Source organism: Mustela nigripes, chromosome 6 (assembly GCF_022355385.1).
Source record: "Mustela nigripes isolate SB6536 chromosome 6, MUSNIG.SB6536, whole genome shotgun sequence".
Taxonomy (NCBI): Eukaryota; Metazoa; Chordata; class Mammalia; order Carnivora; family Mustelidae; genus Mustela; species Mustela nigripes.
In genome coordinates this window covers 118,677,955-118,691,794 of record NC_081562.1, presented here as the reverse complement: position 1 = coordinate 118,691,794, position 13,840 = coordinate 118,677,955, and the positions used below count along the sequence as shown (strand labels likewise).

At 38.1% G+C, this 13,840-nt stretch overlaps 1 protein-coding gene across 3 annotated transcripts in view; it reads left to right on the top strand.

The window, feature by feature from the left end:
* Positions 1–552: 552 nt before the first annotated feature.
* Positions 553–13,840, top strand: part of MTPAP (mitochondrial poly(A) polymerase) — a 39,801-nt gene continuing 26,513 nt past the window's right edge. For all 3 annotated transcript variants that reach the window (XR_009404911.1, XR_009404910.1, XM_059404093.1), the window contains exons 1-4: positions 553–731; positions 7,393–7,565; positions 9,207–9,440; positions 10,546–10,770. Coding sequence is in view for 1 of the 3 variants with exons in the window: in XM_059404093.1 (XP_059260076.1) it covers positions 578–731; positions 7,393–7,565; positions 9,207–9,440; positions 10,546–10,770 (786 nt within the window). In the remaining 2 variants the exon portion in view is untranslated. The remainder of the gene's footprint in view (positions 732–7,392; positions 7,566–9,206; positions 9,441–10,545; positions 10,771–13,840) is intronic.

Here is a 13,840-nt window from a genome sequence, read left to right as displayed (position 1 = left end):
AAATAAATAAATAAACAAACAAATCTTAAAAAAAAAAAAAAAAAGAAAAAGAAAAACAAAACAAAACAAAACAAACTTTTCACCAGAGAATCTAGGTTTAACTCCCATCTCTGCTCCCGACTGGCTGTGCAACTTCAGAAATGTTCACCTAACTTCCGTACGTCCTAGTCTCCCCATAAATAAATGGAGATCATAATCGTTCCTATCTCACAGGGTTGTTGTAAGGATTGGGAGTCAATACGAGCAGAGCACTCACAACACCGTCCGTTAAAGAAAAAGTGCTGTCATTTATTATACTCTTAAGTGTAGATTCCCAAATCAGTGCTCCTTCCTCAGGACCCTGCTCTCTGGATCCATTTTCAGGCCTATTTTGAAGAGCAGGTGGTGGGCTTATTCTCTTGCGGGGTCTTTCGGAGAAGTGCAGGAGAGCGGAAAGCAACCCGGTCGGAAAGCAAAGGCAGATTCCGTCGGGCAGTTTTCGCCTAGTTTGACCCTCTAGGCTTCCCATTCCTTTCGCCTCAGCGCGCATGCGCGAGAGCCCGTGCCCTTTCGTTTTCCTACTTCTATTGCTTTGGCAATGGCGGCTCGCGGCGTGGGGATGTTGGCACGTTTACCCCTCTGTGCTCAGAGAGGTCAAGTCCTACGTCCTACCCACAGGCTTCTCAGTTACCCAGGGCCTGTGGCCGCAGACCTTAAGAGAGAAGAGCAGTCCTCGAGGAACGTGGAGACAGGTGAGGGCGCCCTGTCCCCGGTCTGTGTCGGCGCCCCACAGCGGGCCAGGGAAGGAGGGAAGAGACTGGGATCTTGGGCGAGCGCGTGGCTTGTGTATACGTCCGTGGAGCCTTTGGCAGGAGGGTGAGGCCGTGTCCCGTCCTCCACTAATCTCATTAGGGGTTCGCAGGGGCGCTCCTTGCTCATGGTGGGAGTGGGTTGGGTGATGTATTGAAGTATTGATGTATTGAAGTATTTAAATAGGCTTGCTAATATTTTATAATTTGGCAAAACAACGTTCCCAATGAAAACAGCGATGCCACACATCAGTCAGTTGCTTCATTTACAAATGTATCTGATTTTACAAGTTGTTGATGGAGGACGAGGATAGTAAAGCAATAATGAAATAGCAGTATTCGCGGCTCCCAAATACAGTGTTCTGCTTGTGGAAATTACTGTCCTTTGGTTTATTCTTTTGGCCATTTTGGTAACATGGGAACATGTGCATTCACCGGAACGGGCTGCTGTCCCGCAGACGTTCTAAATTTATATGCTGCTTTGTGTATGGAGAAGCTCACTATTACTGAACCCCTTTTGTGACCCAAGAGCTACGGTATCAGATTTACAATTTTTAAAACAATCTGGCAAAGAATGTATCAACTCTCGCCACTTAACAAGTGTACAGAGAGGCTCAAAGAGCAAAGTAACTTGTGCTGGGATACATAGGTGAGTTCATTTAGACCTCGAGTAGAGTTAGTAAGCAAAATGTCGATTTCTGCTATAGTTTTAAGAGATGAAATTATTTCTGGGAATATTTTTATAGTAGGCTAAACAAGTAAAATGTTCCCTAAAATAAATGGTAGGTTTGCTCTTCTCATCAGACTATATAAAATGAAGATTCATATGGACAGGAAGCGGGAGTTGTTACTTAATATGATATTTCATTGACATACTGATGGATTGTATTTGGTAGAAGGTGGTTCTGTTAAAAATTCTCAAGTTACTGAAAACTTGAGTAAGGATTCTGCCAAAGAAGCTATTGTAATTTAGCATCTGTATAGTGGTTTAGATTTGGGAGTTTTTTTTTTTTTTTCTTATGCTCTTTGAGAACTAAAACTCTGTCAGGTTGGTGTAGAAGGAGTTATTACAGCAGTTTATAGATGAAGATACAGCTAGTCCAAATGGCTAGTTCAAACTTACCCATCTGTTAAGTAGGTAAGGAAAGAACCTGATTCCTAGGTTATACTCTTCATTTTATACAGCTTTGTTGTTTTTCTTAGGAAATGTGTTTCATTTTGTATCATAACTGGCTAAACAGTCAGACTCTTGCGGTGCCTAACAAAATATTCCTATGGATTTCTTTTCCATTTTTAAAAAAGAAGGTAACTGCATTTTAAGGTCAGAAATGTAACATTTTATAATTAGAAGGGACTTGAGAAATTTCCAATTGAGGTTTCCATTTAGTGTGAGAACTTGATGGAAAACATTTCTAGTCATATTTTGTAGTAACAAGGAACATACTAGTCCAAAATCAGTCAATTCCATTTTTTGGTCAGGCTCTAATGGTTGGAAAATGTTTGTAATGAGCTAAATAAGCTTAACATAGACATAGCTTTTATTTGAGTAGTGGAGAAGAACCTCAATTTTTTTTTTTTTAAAGATTTTATTTATTTATTTGACAGAGAGAGATTACAAGTAGGCAGAGAGGCAGGCAGAGAGAGAGAGAGGAGAAAGCAGGCTCCCTGCCAAGCAGAGAGCCCGATGCGGGACTCGATCCCAGAACCCTGAGATCATGAGCTGAGCCGAAGGCAGCGGCTTAACCCACTGAGTCACCCAGGCGCCCAAGAACCTCAATTTTAAGAATGAGAATATGCAGTGTATTATTCATTGCTCTTTGGGGTCCAGGTGACAGAAGCTAACTTAAATTAGCTTAATTAGATGGGGAGGACAAACCAAGCCATGTCACGAAACTTCAGAGAGAGCTAGGTGCATTAAGGTCAGCTGGATGGATATGGCCAGTGTAGGGTATTGTTGTTTTCCTCAGCTGTTGTTTGGTGGCCTCCTGATCTCAGAATCTTCTCCATGGAGGCATGGCTACTGCAGCTTCATGTTTACCTGTTTGTAGCCTTCACCAGAAGGAAGAATAAGATCATCTTTTACCTGAATTTGTAGAATTTGAAGAAAGAACTTTCGATCGATCACATCCCGTGCCCACCCCCACCCCCGCTTTGGACCCAGAGGAGCTTTCCAAAATAGTCTCATAATCTTAGACCATCTAATGGAGTGAGGGTCAGTGTCACAGGTAGGATAACTGCATTGACTGCCCCCCCCCCTTATACAGTGGTTTTCTACAAGCAGGGATGTCTTGTGCCTCCAAGGGGACGTTGCTGACAACCAGACGACAGATTAATTCTATAAATGGCTACGTACCTTATTAGACATTTGATTTTGTTCCATTTTTTTCACCAGTTATGAGACCCGCTCTATCTCAGAGGTTATTGTGAGAATTGAAATATAGAGTATATATGTAAAAGTGCTTGGAAAACTAAAGTGTTGCGGCGAATGGAGGACTCACTGTTATATTTGAAGACAGCATTTGGGTTCTCAATAATTTTTTTCCAGGCTGTAAATCCCACTTTATTTATAGTAATTCTCTGTCAGTTTCTAGACCCTTTACTACTATTCTCCAGATGTTCTCTGGTTCTTTTTTTTTTAAGACCTAATTTATTTGACAGAGCAAGTCCGTGCTCAAGCAGGGGGAATAGGAGAAGAAGCAGGTTTCCTGCTGAGCAGAGAAGAGAATCTGATGCAGGACTGGATCCCAGGACTCTGAGATCATGACCTGAGCCAAAGGCAGACAAAACCTACTGAGCCACCCAGGCACCCCTATCTGGTTCTTTAATATCCTTCATATCCAATATGTCCAGAGGAGAACATATATTGCATATGTGGCCTGGCCAGTAAATAGTAAAGAAATGCTGTTATCTCTTAGATTTGGATTTTTGAAAATATTGATAAGGTTTGGAGTTTTATATATGTTTCTCTATTCTCTCCTTATTCATACCCCAGAAATTAAGACATTTCTTTGATTAATTCTGAGCTATGACCAAATCGAAATTTTGGGCCCTTTATATGCAACTACTTCTAGATTGATTTTCTTCCGCACTATGTCATTGTATCTTTATATTGTTTTTAATTTTAGATGTAGGACAGTATTTAGCCTTATCTTTTGTTTTAAGTTTATGCTTACCAAATTAGGTCATTAATACCGTAAGTTGAGTCGGTCATAAAACATTAGTACTCACTACTTTTTACTCTAAACTTTGTGTCATTTGTAGATTTGCTAAGCCTTTTGTGAGATAATAACCTGAATTTTTTTTTTTAAAGATTTTATTTATTTGACAGAGATCACAGGTAGGCAGAGAGGCAGGCAGAGAGAGAGGGAAGCAGGCTCCCCGCTGAGCAGAGAGCCCAATGCGGGGCTCCATCCCAGGCCCCTGGGACCATAACCTGAGCCGAAAGCAGAGGCTTTAACCCAGTGAGCCACCCAGGCGCCCCAAACAACCTGAATTTTTTGTCCCTTCCTTCACAACTTTGTCTTGTCCTCATCATTCTTACCTACTGTTTTTCAAGGCCAGAACTGTTAATTCTTTGGTTTCTAACTCTCCCATCTTCTCAAGCACATTTCTTGATCTTTTATCAGACTTCTCTATCAATCTTAAATTCAGTCTCTCCTCTTCCTAGTGACCAACTGCAGGGATATACTTGCATGAAAGTACACAGACACTGTGTGCAGTTGGTACTGCAGTATTGTTAGTAGTAGTGAAGAAAGGAAAAGCACCTGAATATTTATCAGCAGAGGATTGGCTAAACTATGGTAAATTAACAAAAATACTTAAGCAGTTACTTAAATAATGAGGTAAACATATACAAACACAGGTGTCCCCGATGTATTAAGTCTTCAGAAGTATATTATAAAACAATGTATAATATGATTTCAGTAATCTTTTAATTATGTAAAAAATGTTTATCTGTGGAGAAATACAAATGTATATGTTTATATGTGCCTTAAAAATGTCTGGAAGCTTAAATACCAAACTTAATGGTTGGGTGTTACTAGAGACAGAGATCAAGGAAAGGAGTTATACTTTCTAAAATTTAACAATTTGACTTTACTTTTACAGTAAGCCCTTAGACATCAGTCTAGACTCAGTAAAAAACAGAAACAGGAATATATAGGTAGTAATTACAAAGGGAAGAGTTGGTGAGGTGATCTAGGCAGATCTGGTGTAAGGAAAAAAAAGGAAATAGGAAAAATTGGAAGAACTGTCAGTAGATTGAGATCAAAATAATAATAATAATAATAGACTCTCTCTTCAGTATGGAGGACAGATATTTTTCCATCTTGTTAAGTAGGTACAACACCATGAATTACCTTCTTTCACAAGTGTTGAAGTAAGGTAATACGGAGTGGAGGAGATTCTACCTGGAAAGTCAAAAGTCTCCACAGACCTATGGAAAGGTGAATAGAGTTTTCGAGCAGAAAATGAGAAAGTGGGGCGCCTGGGTGGCTCAGTGGTTTTAGCTGCTGCCTTCGGCTCGGGTCATGATCTCAGGGTCCTGGGATCGAGCCCTGCATTGGGCTCTCTGCTCCGCAGGAAGCCTGCTTCTCTCTCTCTCTGCCTGCCTCTCTGCTTACTTGTGATCTCTGTCTGTCAAATAAATAAATAAAATCTTTAAAAAAAAAAAAAGAAAATGAGAAAGTGGGCATTCCACTCAGAGACAGGACAATTTTAAAAGTTCACAGTATGTGGCAGTCCTGTGTGTGGAATAGCTTAAGTGAACAGTGCAGAAGGAGGAAATGGTAGAAATTGACTTAGAAAGGGAGTGGTAGGACAAAATGCCAGTAACTGTACCCATGCTATTAGTGTTAGACTTGATCTTGAATGCAGTAGGGAAGCTACTGATGGGTTTGAAGCAGAGAGGTCAAACAATGAGACTTTTAAAAGATTAATTTATAAAAATCACTTTGTCAACAAAGAATGGCTTGAGAAGGACAAGACTGGTGTGAATGAGACCAGTTTAGGAATCAGACCTTGAAAGAAGTGATTGATGTTAAAGAGTTGGCATTCAGAATGGAGATGTGGACCCCTATTTAAGAGATGTGTTTTCAGCACCTGCTACAGTGAATGTAGGAAGGGTACTCAATATGTGTTTGATCAGTTGGAAATGTGGACTGTGTCAGGGCCAGGAGTTCTGTGGTGTGCCATTAGAAACTGCCTCTGGGTCTGTGCTATTGAACAGAATTTAGGGTTCAGCAAGCCCTTACTGGTATAAACACATTTGTCTGTCTGGTCTGTGAGGATGTCTTAGAGTTGCTGAAATTAAGGTGCAGTGTGTTTGTACTATTCCTTGATCCATCAGTATTATAATCTTCTGAAGGAAGACAGGTCTAAAAGCATCTGCCAGTTTCCATATAACAACAATTCTATTTTCTGTACTATTTAATTTCTTTGGAATTTCTTTGGAGTATCGATACCAGACTTAGTGATTTATAAGCTCTAGAATCTCTCTCTCCAGATTTCTGGAAACACTTTTAAGCCACCCAACTAGAAGTTAAATAGATTGGAGGAAAAAGATGAGTTTCTAAAACTCAGTGTTTTGTTCTCATATGCTCTTAGAACTTGAATGATTTTCTTTTTCCTTATATCTAGTTAGCGATCTTTCCTTCTTGGTTATTGATTATTAATACCTAAATCTTGACTTTAACAGCTCTTGTCTTCATTTCCTTTGATTGTAAAACCCCCAGCCCTTGGGGTGGTTCCCTTCCCCCGCAAATATTTTATTTATTTGAGAGAGAGAGAGAGAGAAAGAGAGAGGTGGGGGAGGGGCAAGCACAGAGGGAGAATGAAAGGGAGAAGCAGACTTTGCTGAGCAGAGAGCCCAATGTGGGACCTGATTCCAGGACCCTGAGATCATGACCTGAGCTGAAGGCAGATGCTTAACCCACTGAGCCACCCCCTGGAGTGGTTTTGATGGAAAAAGAAATAACCCTGCATTTTGTTAGTAAAATTATCATGAACTTTTATGGGCAGCAACTGGATTTTAAATTCTTTGATTTCCCTGTGATACACAGCATGGTAGTTGGTAACTCATTGTTAATTGTTTCAGCCAGATCAAGGCCCACGGCAAAGACGGACGATAATAACTTAGTTTAATACATTCAAGTTCTAAACTCATTCTCATTACACCCAGGCTTGTAATAATTTCCTTTAGGCTTTGGAATGTTATACTTTGTACAGATTTTGTATGTGTGCATTTGGGAAGGTGTTACACAAGTGATTTTACATTCCTGATTTTGCTTTTAAAATTTTGTGGCTCTCTCTTTTTAGTGCTAGGCATTGAATGCAGTAAATTAAAACCAGGAGAATGGTCAAATGAAAACTGGCAGTAGTGTAGCTTCATTCTAACGCAGGTAAAGAAGACAGAAGATGAGACTTGGATTTAATGGTTTTAGTCAGCTGTAAAATCTTAATGTACCTTTTCAAAATATGCTTGAAATTTTATATCTGTGTGTGAGTGTGTGTGTGTGTGTGTGAGAGAGAGAGAGAGAGAGAGAGAGAGAGAACGAGAACGTGCAAGCACACGCAGGCACTGGAAATGTTTTTGTCTCATTCATAGGCTCTGAAGACAAGACTCCCAAAAAGAAATTCTCTGAGGTGCAGAAAGAAAGACGAGAGCAGGCACAGCGAACTGTTTTAATACATTGCCCGAGTAAAATCAGTGAAAAAAAGTTTCTGAAATACTTATCTCAACATGGACCTATTAGTAATCATTTCTTCTATGAGAGCTTTGTAAGTATTTGAAAACAATTTACCATTCATGCCTTTGAGAGAAAAAGGTTCTGTTTGTAATTTGCAATATGGTAAAGTTAGATTCTCTTTTGATATCCTTAAATTTTTTAAATGATTTTTTTGGTATGAGAATAGACATCCTATGGCATTATTACAGAATTATAAGTAAGTTAAAGCTGACTGATTCCATCATTTGAATACTTTAAGTAGTCTGTTATCTTAGGGATAAAGGCCGGGGGTAAAGGATATTTGTTTTGCCTTTTGATTTTTTTTTAAATTTGATTTTATTTTTTCAGTGTTCCAAGATTCATTGTTTAATGTACCATACCCAGTGCTCCATGCAATCCGTGCCCTCCTTAATACCCACCACCAGGCTCACCCAGCCTCCCACCCCCTCCTTTCTAAAACCCTCGGTTTGTTTTTCAGAGTCCATAGTCTCTCATGGTTCATCTCCCCCTCTGATTTCCCCCAACTCATTTTTCCTTTTCTTCTCCTGATGTCCTCCATGTTATTCCTTGTGCTCCACAAGTAAGTGAAACCATATGATAATTGACTTTATCTGCTTGACTTACTTCACTCAGCATAATCTCCTCCAGACCTGTCCCTGTTGATACAAAAGTTGGGTATTCATCCTTTCTGATGGAGGCATAATACTCCATTGTATAATATAGACCATATCTTCTTTATCCATTTGTCTGTTGAAGGGCATCTTGGCTTTTTCCAGTTTGGCGATTGTGGCCATTGCTGCTTTGAACATTGGGGTACAGATGGCCCTTCTTTTCACTGCATCTGAATCTCGGGGGTAGATACCCAGTAATGTAATTTCAGGGTCATATGGTATCTCTGTTTTTAATTTCTTAAGGAATCTCCACACTGTTTTCCAAAGTGGCTTGAGCAGTCTACACTTTCAGTGCCATCCTGATAAAAATTCCACCAGCATTTTTCAAAGAGCTAGAATAAACAATCCTAAAATTTGTATGGAACCAGAAAACAACCTGAGTTGCCAAAGAAATGTTGGAAAAGAAAAACAAAGCTAGGGGCATCACGTTGCCTGATTTCAAGCTTTACTACAAAGCAGTGATCACCAAGACAGCATGGTATTGGCACAAAAACAGACACATAGACTAGTGGAACAGATATGGACCCACAATTCGATATGGTCAAATCTTCAACAAAGCAGGAAAAAGTATCCAGTGGTAAAAAGACAGTCTCTTCAATAAATGGTGCTGGGAAAATTGGACACTACATATAGAAGAATGAAACTCACCATTCTCTTATACCATACACAAAGATAAACTCAAAATGGATGAAAGACCTCAACGTGGGGCAGGAATCCATCAGAATCCTAGAGAACATAGGCAGTAACCTCTTCTACATCGGCCACAGCAACTTCTTTCAAGATTTGCCTTTTGATTTTCTATTTCATCATTGTTTTCAGTTTCTGTTGACTAATATCCCTTTATGGTGTTCCTTTTCTTAGTTTGCTTAAAATGATTAAAATCAGTGCTTGTGTTAGAAGTCTGTCATTTGTAATGAATCTTTTTTAGTATTACGATAATCATTCGGATATTTGAACTGAAATACTATGTGAAATATATCCTTCTGAGATGTCTTCTGTTTTTCCTTATGATTTTGGCATAGGGTCTTTATGCTGTTGTGGAGTTTTGTCAAAAGGAAAGTGTCACTTCACTACAGAATGTAACTCGCACTCCGAGTATGGACACAGAGGCTGCAATTCCATTCAAGTCACGTTTCTTCAATGTAAAGATGAAGAATCCATCAAACCAGACTTCAGAACAGCCCTGCATACAGTGCAGTAATCATACCCCTCCTTCAAGCAAGAAGCTTTCTGAATTACTTTGTTATGCAGAAAGTGTAAGTTTTTAAGTATACTTCCCCAGTTTTCCCCAATTCCTGAAAATATGTGTGTGTATGACATTAGTTTATATATTATAGGTTCTTATCATACAACAGTCAGACTAGGGAATATGTTTAGTGAAAAGTGAAAGTAATCCTCCCCCACTCCCTGCCTCCACACCCTTTGTGATCCTCCCAAGTAACCACATTCTTCCAGAGTTTTCAGCCTTTGGTCTGTACAGGTTTTCTTTTTCCAGTCAGCATAATGACATACAGTTGTACCTGGCATTTTTCTAGAAATTTAAAAATATCTCAGAAAAAATATCATTTCTGATTTAATCTGATTTGCTGCCCTAACATTGTTTATATTAGTTTTAGTTTTTCTTACAAAGTCTTGTCAGAAGTTTAGCTAGTTTACTACTTTCAAAGAATTAGTTCATGATTTTTATCGAAATGCTATTTTTGATTTGATTTTCTAATTATAAAAATTTTATTCCTAACCTTATACATTTCCTTTATTTTCTTTTACTTACTTTTCTTGAGTTGAATGCTTCTTAGTTCAATTAATTTCAGTACTGTTTCCAAATATGGGCATTTGAGGCTATGATTTTTATTTTAAATACTTCAGTACAGTTTCAAAATGTGATGCCTTTAACACCAGTTTTCTGGTAAAGATACAGGATTATTATTCTGAGGAGTTGAGGAATTACGGGCCTTCGTTACCTGAAGCATTGCTTATTTCTAGTGTTTCTTGTCTTTAACATTGGTTCTTCCTTCCTCCACTTCATTTAAAATGTCTAGCTTTGTGGTTGTTTTGATCTCTTTCTGGAGCTTTTTACTCTTTTCATTTTCCTAAAACAATACTTTAATTGTAAAGTAATGGTGATTTTAGCTCTAGCCAACTTTGATTTTGCCAATGTTATCATCCCTCAGTTCTTTTTAAAGGAATATTTTTAAAAAATCTTTTTAAAAAAATTTAATCAACTTTTACGATTGAAGGAAAAAAAGAATATGTTCTTATGGTAGGTCCCCAAAGCCATCAGATCTCTGGAAGTAAAATGACAGTTATTTTCTATGACCTGTACATTTTCTGTATTTTGTTGGTTTTCTTCTGGCCAGCTAGATAGATGATCAGCTGAACACTCTCCTGAAGGAGTTCCAGCTAACGGAGGAGGACATTAAGCTCAGATACCTCACCTGTTCTCTCATTGAAGACCTAGCAGCTGCATATTTTCAGGACTGTATAGTGAGACCCTTTGGCTCCTCCGTGAACAGTTTTGGGAAATTGGGATGTGATTTGGACATGTTTTTGGATCTAGGTGAAATTGGAAAATTCAACACAAACAAGGTAATTATATTTCATTAGATCACTAAAGATATTTTAAAAGTAATCTTTGGACTTTGTAAAATTATAACTGTTGGTTTCTAAACTTTAATAAACACTCTGACTAAAGATATGATCCATTTGATATTGATTCTTCGGAATTATAAAGTCTTTCTTTGTTTTGATAAAATATATGATCATTTTTTTGTAAATATTCTACACATAATAAAATGAATTATTTTTTCCCAAGGATTCTGGAGTTTTTCCATTAGGCCAAGGTTATTTATTGTGTTATTCAGAATGTCCGTATCTTAACTAATTTTTTTAAATCTGTTTATCTAGTAATGAAATATTCTGAAATCTCGTGATTTTTTGGTTTTATTAAGTTTCCTTGGAATTCTTTTGATGTTGTTTTATTTAAAGGCTATGTTAGCTTCATGTGTGTATATAGGTATATGATTATTATATCTTCTCATTGTTCATTTATCATTAAATTATGTACTTTATCTTTACGTATGCTTTTTCCTTAACTTCTTTTTTGTCTGTTTAGATAACCACTTGTTATTTGTTTCGTGTGTCTTCTTCTGTATCTTCATTTTGACCTTAAATATGCTGTTATATTTTGGGTGTCTCCCTGATGAATAGCAGATCACTGAATTTTGTGCTTTAATTCTGAGCTGTGAGTCTTTGAAGTCAGTGTATTCATTCATTGTTACTGATGATTTTTGGATTAATTTCTACTGTCTTATTTTTTATTTATTTATTTTTTTGTACTTTTTCATTCCCTTTCCCTTCCTCTTATTGGATTACTGCTAAAAAAAAAATAAAACTGAAATATAGCTGACACAGTGTTATGTTAGTTTCAGGTGTGCAGTGTTAGAAAAGTTTATGTTACTCTGTCCTCACAAGTATCTGTCTTGTCAGGTCTGGCACAGTACAATGTTGTTACAGTACCACTGACGATATTCTTTATGTTGTACCTTTTATTCCTGTGGATTACTGCTTTATTCCTGCCTCATTCCACTTTTTTCCTCTTACAGTTTGGAAATTATATATTCCATTTAGTTCTTATAAATATGCATGTCTAATGGGTAAAGTTAACCAATATCTCTGCCATCCTCCCAAACATATAATATCAATATAATAAAATGTTGAAAAGACTCCTATGTGTTTATAAAATGTAGATTGTTATGTCTGTCTTTTCTTATGTATTTCAAACTAGTACCCCTCTCTACATGGATGTGCAGGTGGCCCTTCAGCCTACCATTTTGAAAACAAAACATTTTTCATTCTTAGCAAATATTCTTTATAAGTTTTTATGAGAGTTCTTATATATGTTTCATATGTTAATTAGCAACATTTTAGTTTTTCTGACATTTGCTATCTTAATTCTGTTCTAAGTTATCTTCTGTATCTCTCCCTTTACGTATATCCTCAAAGCTGTAGTCACACAGTTCCTTGTAAACTCTCGCAGTATGTTGCTCATATTTCTGTCTCTCTCCAAATTCTTCTGTGTTAGGTTTAGTTAGGGGCTGATACATTGCTCCCACTATGTCATAAGCTGGGTTGGGGCAGCAGCCATATTGGTTCATTTTCCTGTCCCACACGGTGCCTGGCACAAGTTAATATGCACAGTATGTACTTACTGAATTAAAACTTACCAAGGAAGGCAGAGTACCTCAAAATGAAATGGCTCATCCCTCTAATAAGACTAGCATCTATTTGATATCATACTGAATTCCTGGCAGGGACACTTAAATTGTGCTGTGTTATTTTTAATATAGGTAAAAAGACTAGGCGAAATAATCGAGGTACACGATAATGTATTGTTAACGGTTAAAGCCTGTGCTCTAGAGCCAAGTTGCGGAAGGTACTTTTTTACTTACCAGTTCTGGGATCCTTCGTAAATTACTTGTCTTCTCTATGCTGACATTTTTCTAGCTGTGAGATTGGGGTCGTGCTCTAGCACCTGTCTCGTGGAGCACTGGAGGGGCCGACTGAGTTAATACACATCACACACTTAGGATGGAGCCTGGCATGTAGTAAGTGTTCAGATGTTGGTCACTATCAGCAACAGTATTCCTAGTTAATTATTATGCAAACAGGAAAAGTTTTTTCTTTGAAAGTAGAGGTGTTGGAAACTTTTAGTTGGGTCTTAGATTTCTGAAATATAGAGGCATTCTGAAAAGACATTCTAAAAGACAGTGCTCCAGGGGTTAAACATCTGACTCTGGCTCAGGTCATAATCTCAGGGTCCTGTGCTCAGCGGGGAATCTGCTTCTTCCTCTGCCCACCCCCCCCAGCTCATTCTGTCTCGCTCCAATAAATAGATAAAAACTTTAAAAATAACTAAAAGACAGTGTTCCAGTCTCACTAAACAATTTCACATTGTTTGGTATGTAGGTTTAACTAACGAAATGTGTTATAAATGTATACTTTGAAATATGTGCTTGTTTAAGATTATAATAGCTTTGCTAATAGAAACATACAAAATGAAATATAATGAAAAAGAAGCACTTTTTAAAAAAGATTTTATTTGAGAGAGAGAGTGTGTGTTCACAGGAGTGGTAAGGGGAGTGGAGGGAGCAGGACAGGCGGAATGGCACTGAGCGCGGAACTGCATCTCAGAACCTTGAGGTCATGGCCAGAGCCTAAACTGAGGCAGACGCTTAACTGACTGCCCCACGAAGGTGCCCCCAGAAGCACTTTTAAATTCATCAGCTTCGTAAAATAGCCTCTTGGTTCGTGTAGTTGTGAGCTCTCCTTCCTCTTCCTTCTTGGTATGCGTACACCACCTTGCTCTGTAGTTCAGGTGCTTGCTTTATTTGACCCAGACTGAGGGGGGTTAGGAAGAGGGTGTTAGACTCTTGTATGTCTTTCAGCCTGTGTAGATACTCTTGTACCACAGGCACTGAACAGCTGATTTACTAACGAATAAGTCAAAGTTATTTACCAACTAAGCTTGTAAACTTGTGTAAGTTTCCTAATGTGTGGAAGATGCTTACAAGGGAAATGTGCCCCCTAACTTATCACAAAGATCATTTTAGCACAAAATTTTAAGCTAAAATCTGCCTTGCTCTTTCTTTTAGTTTTT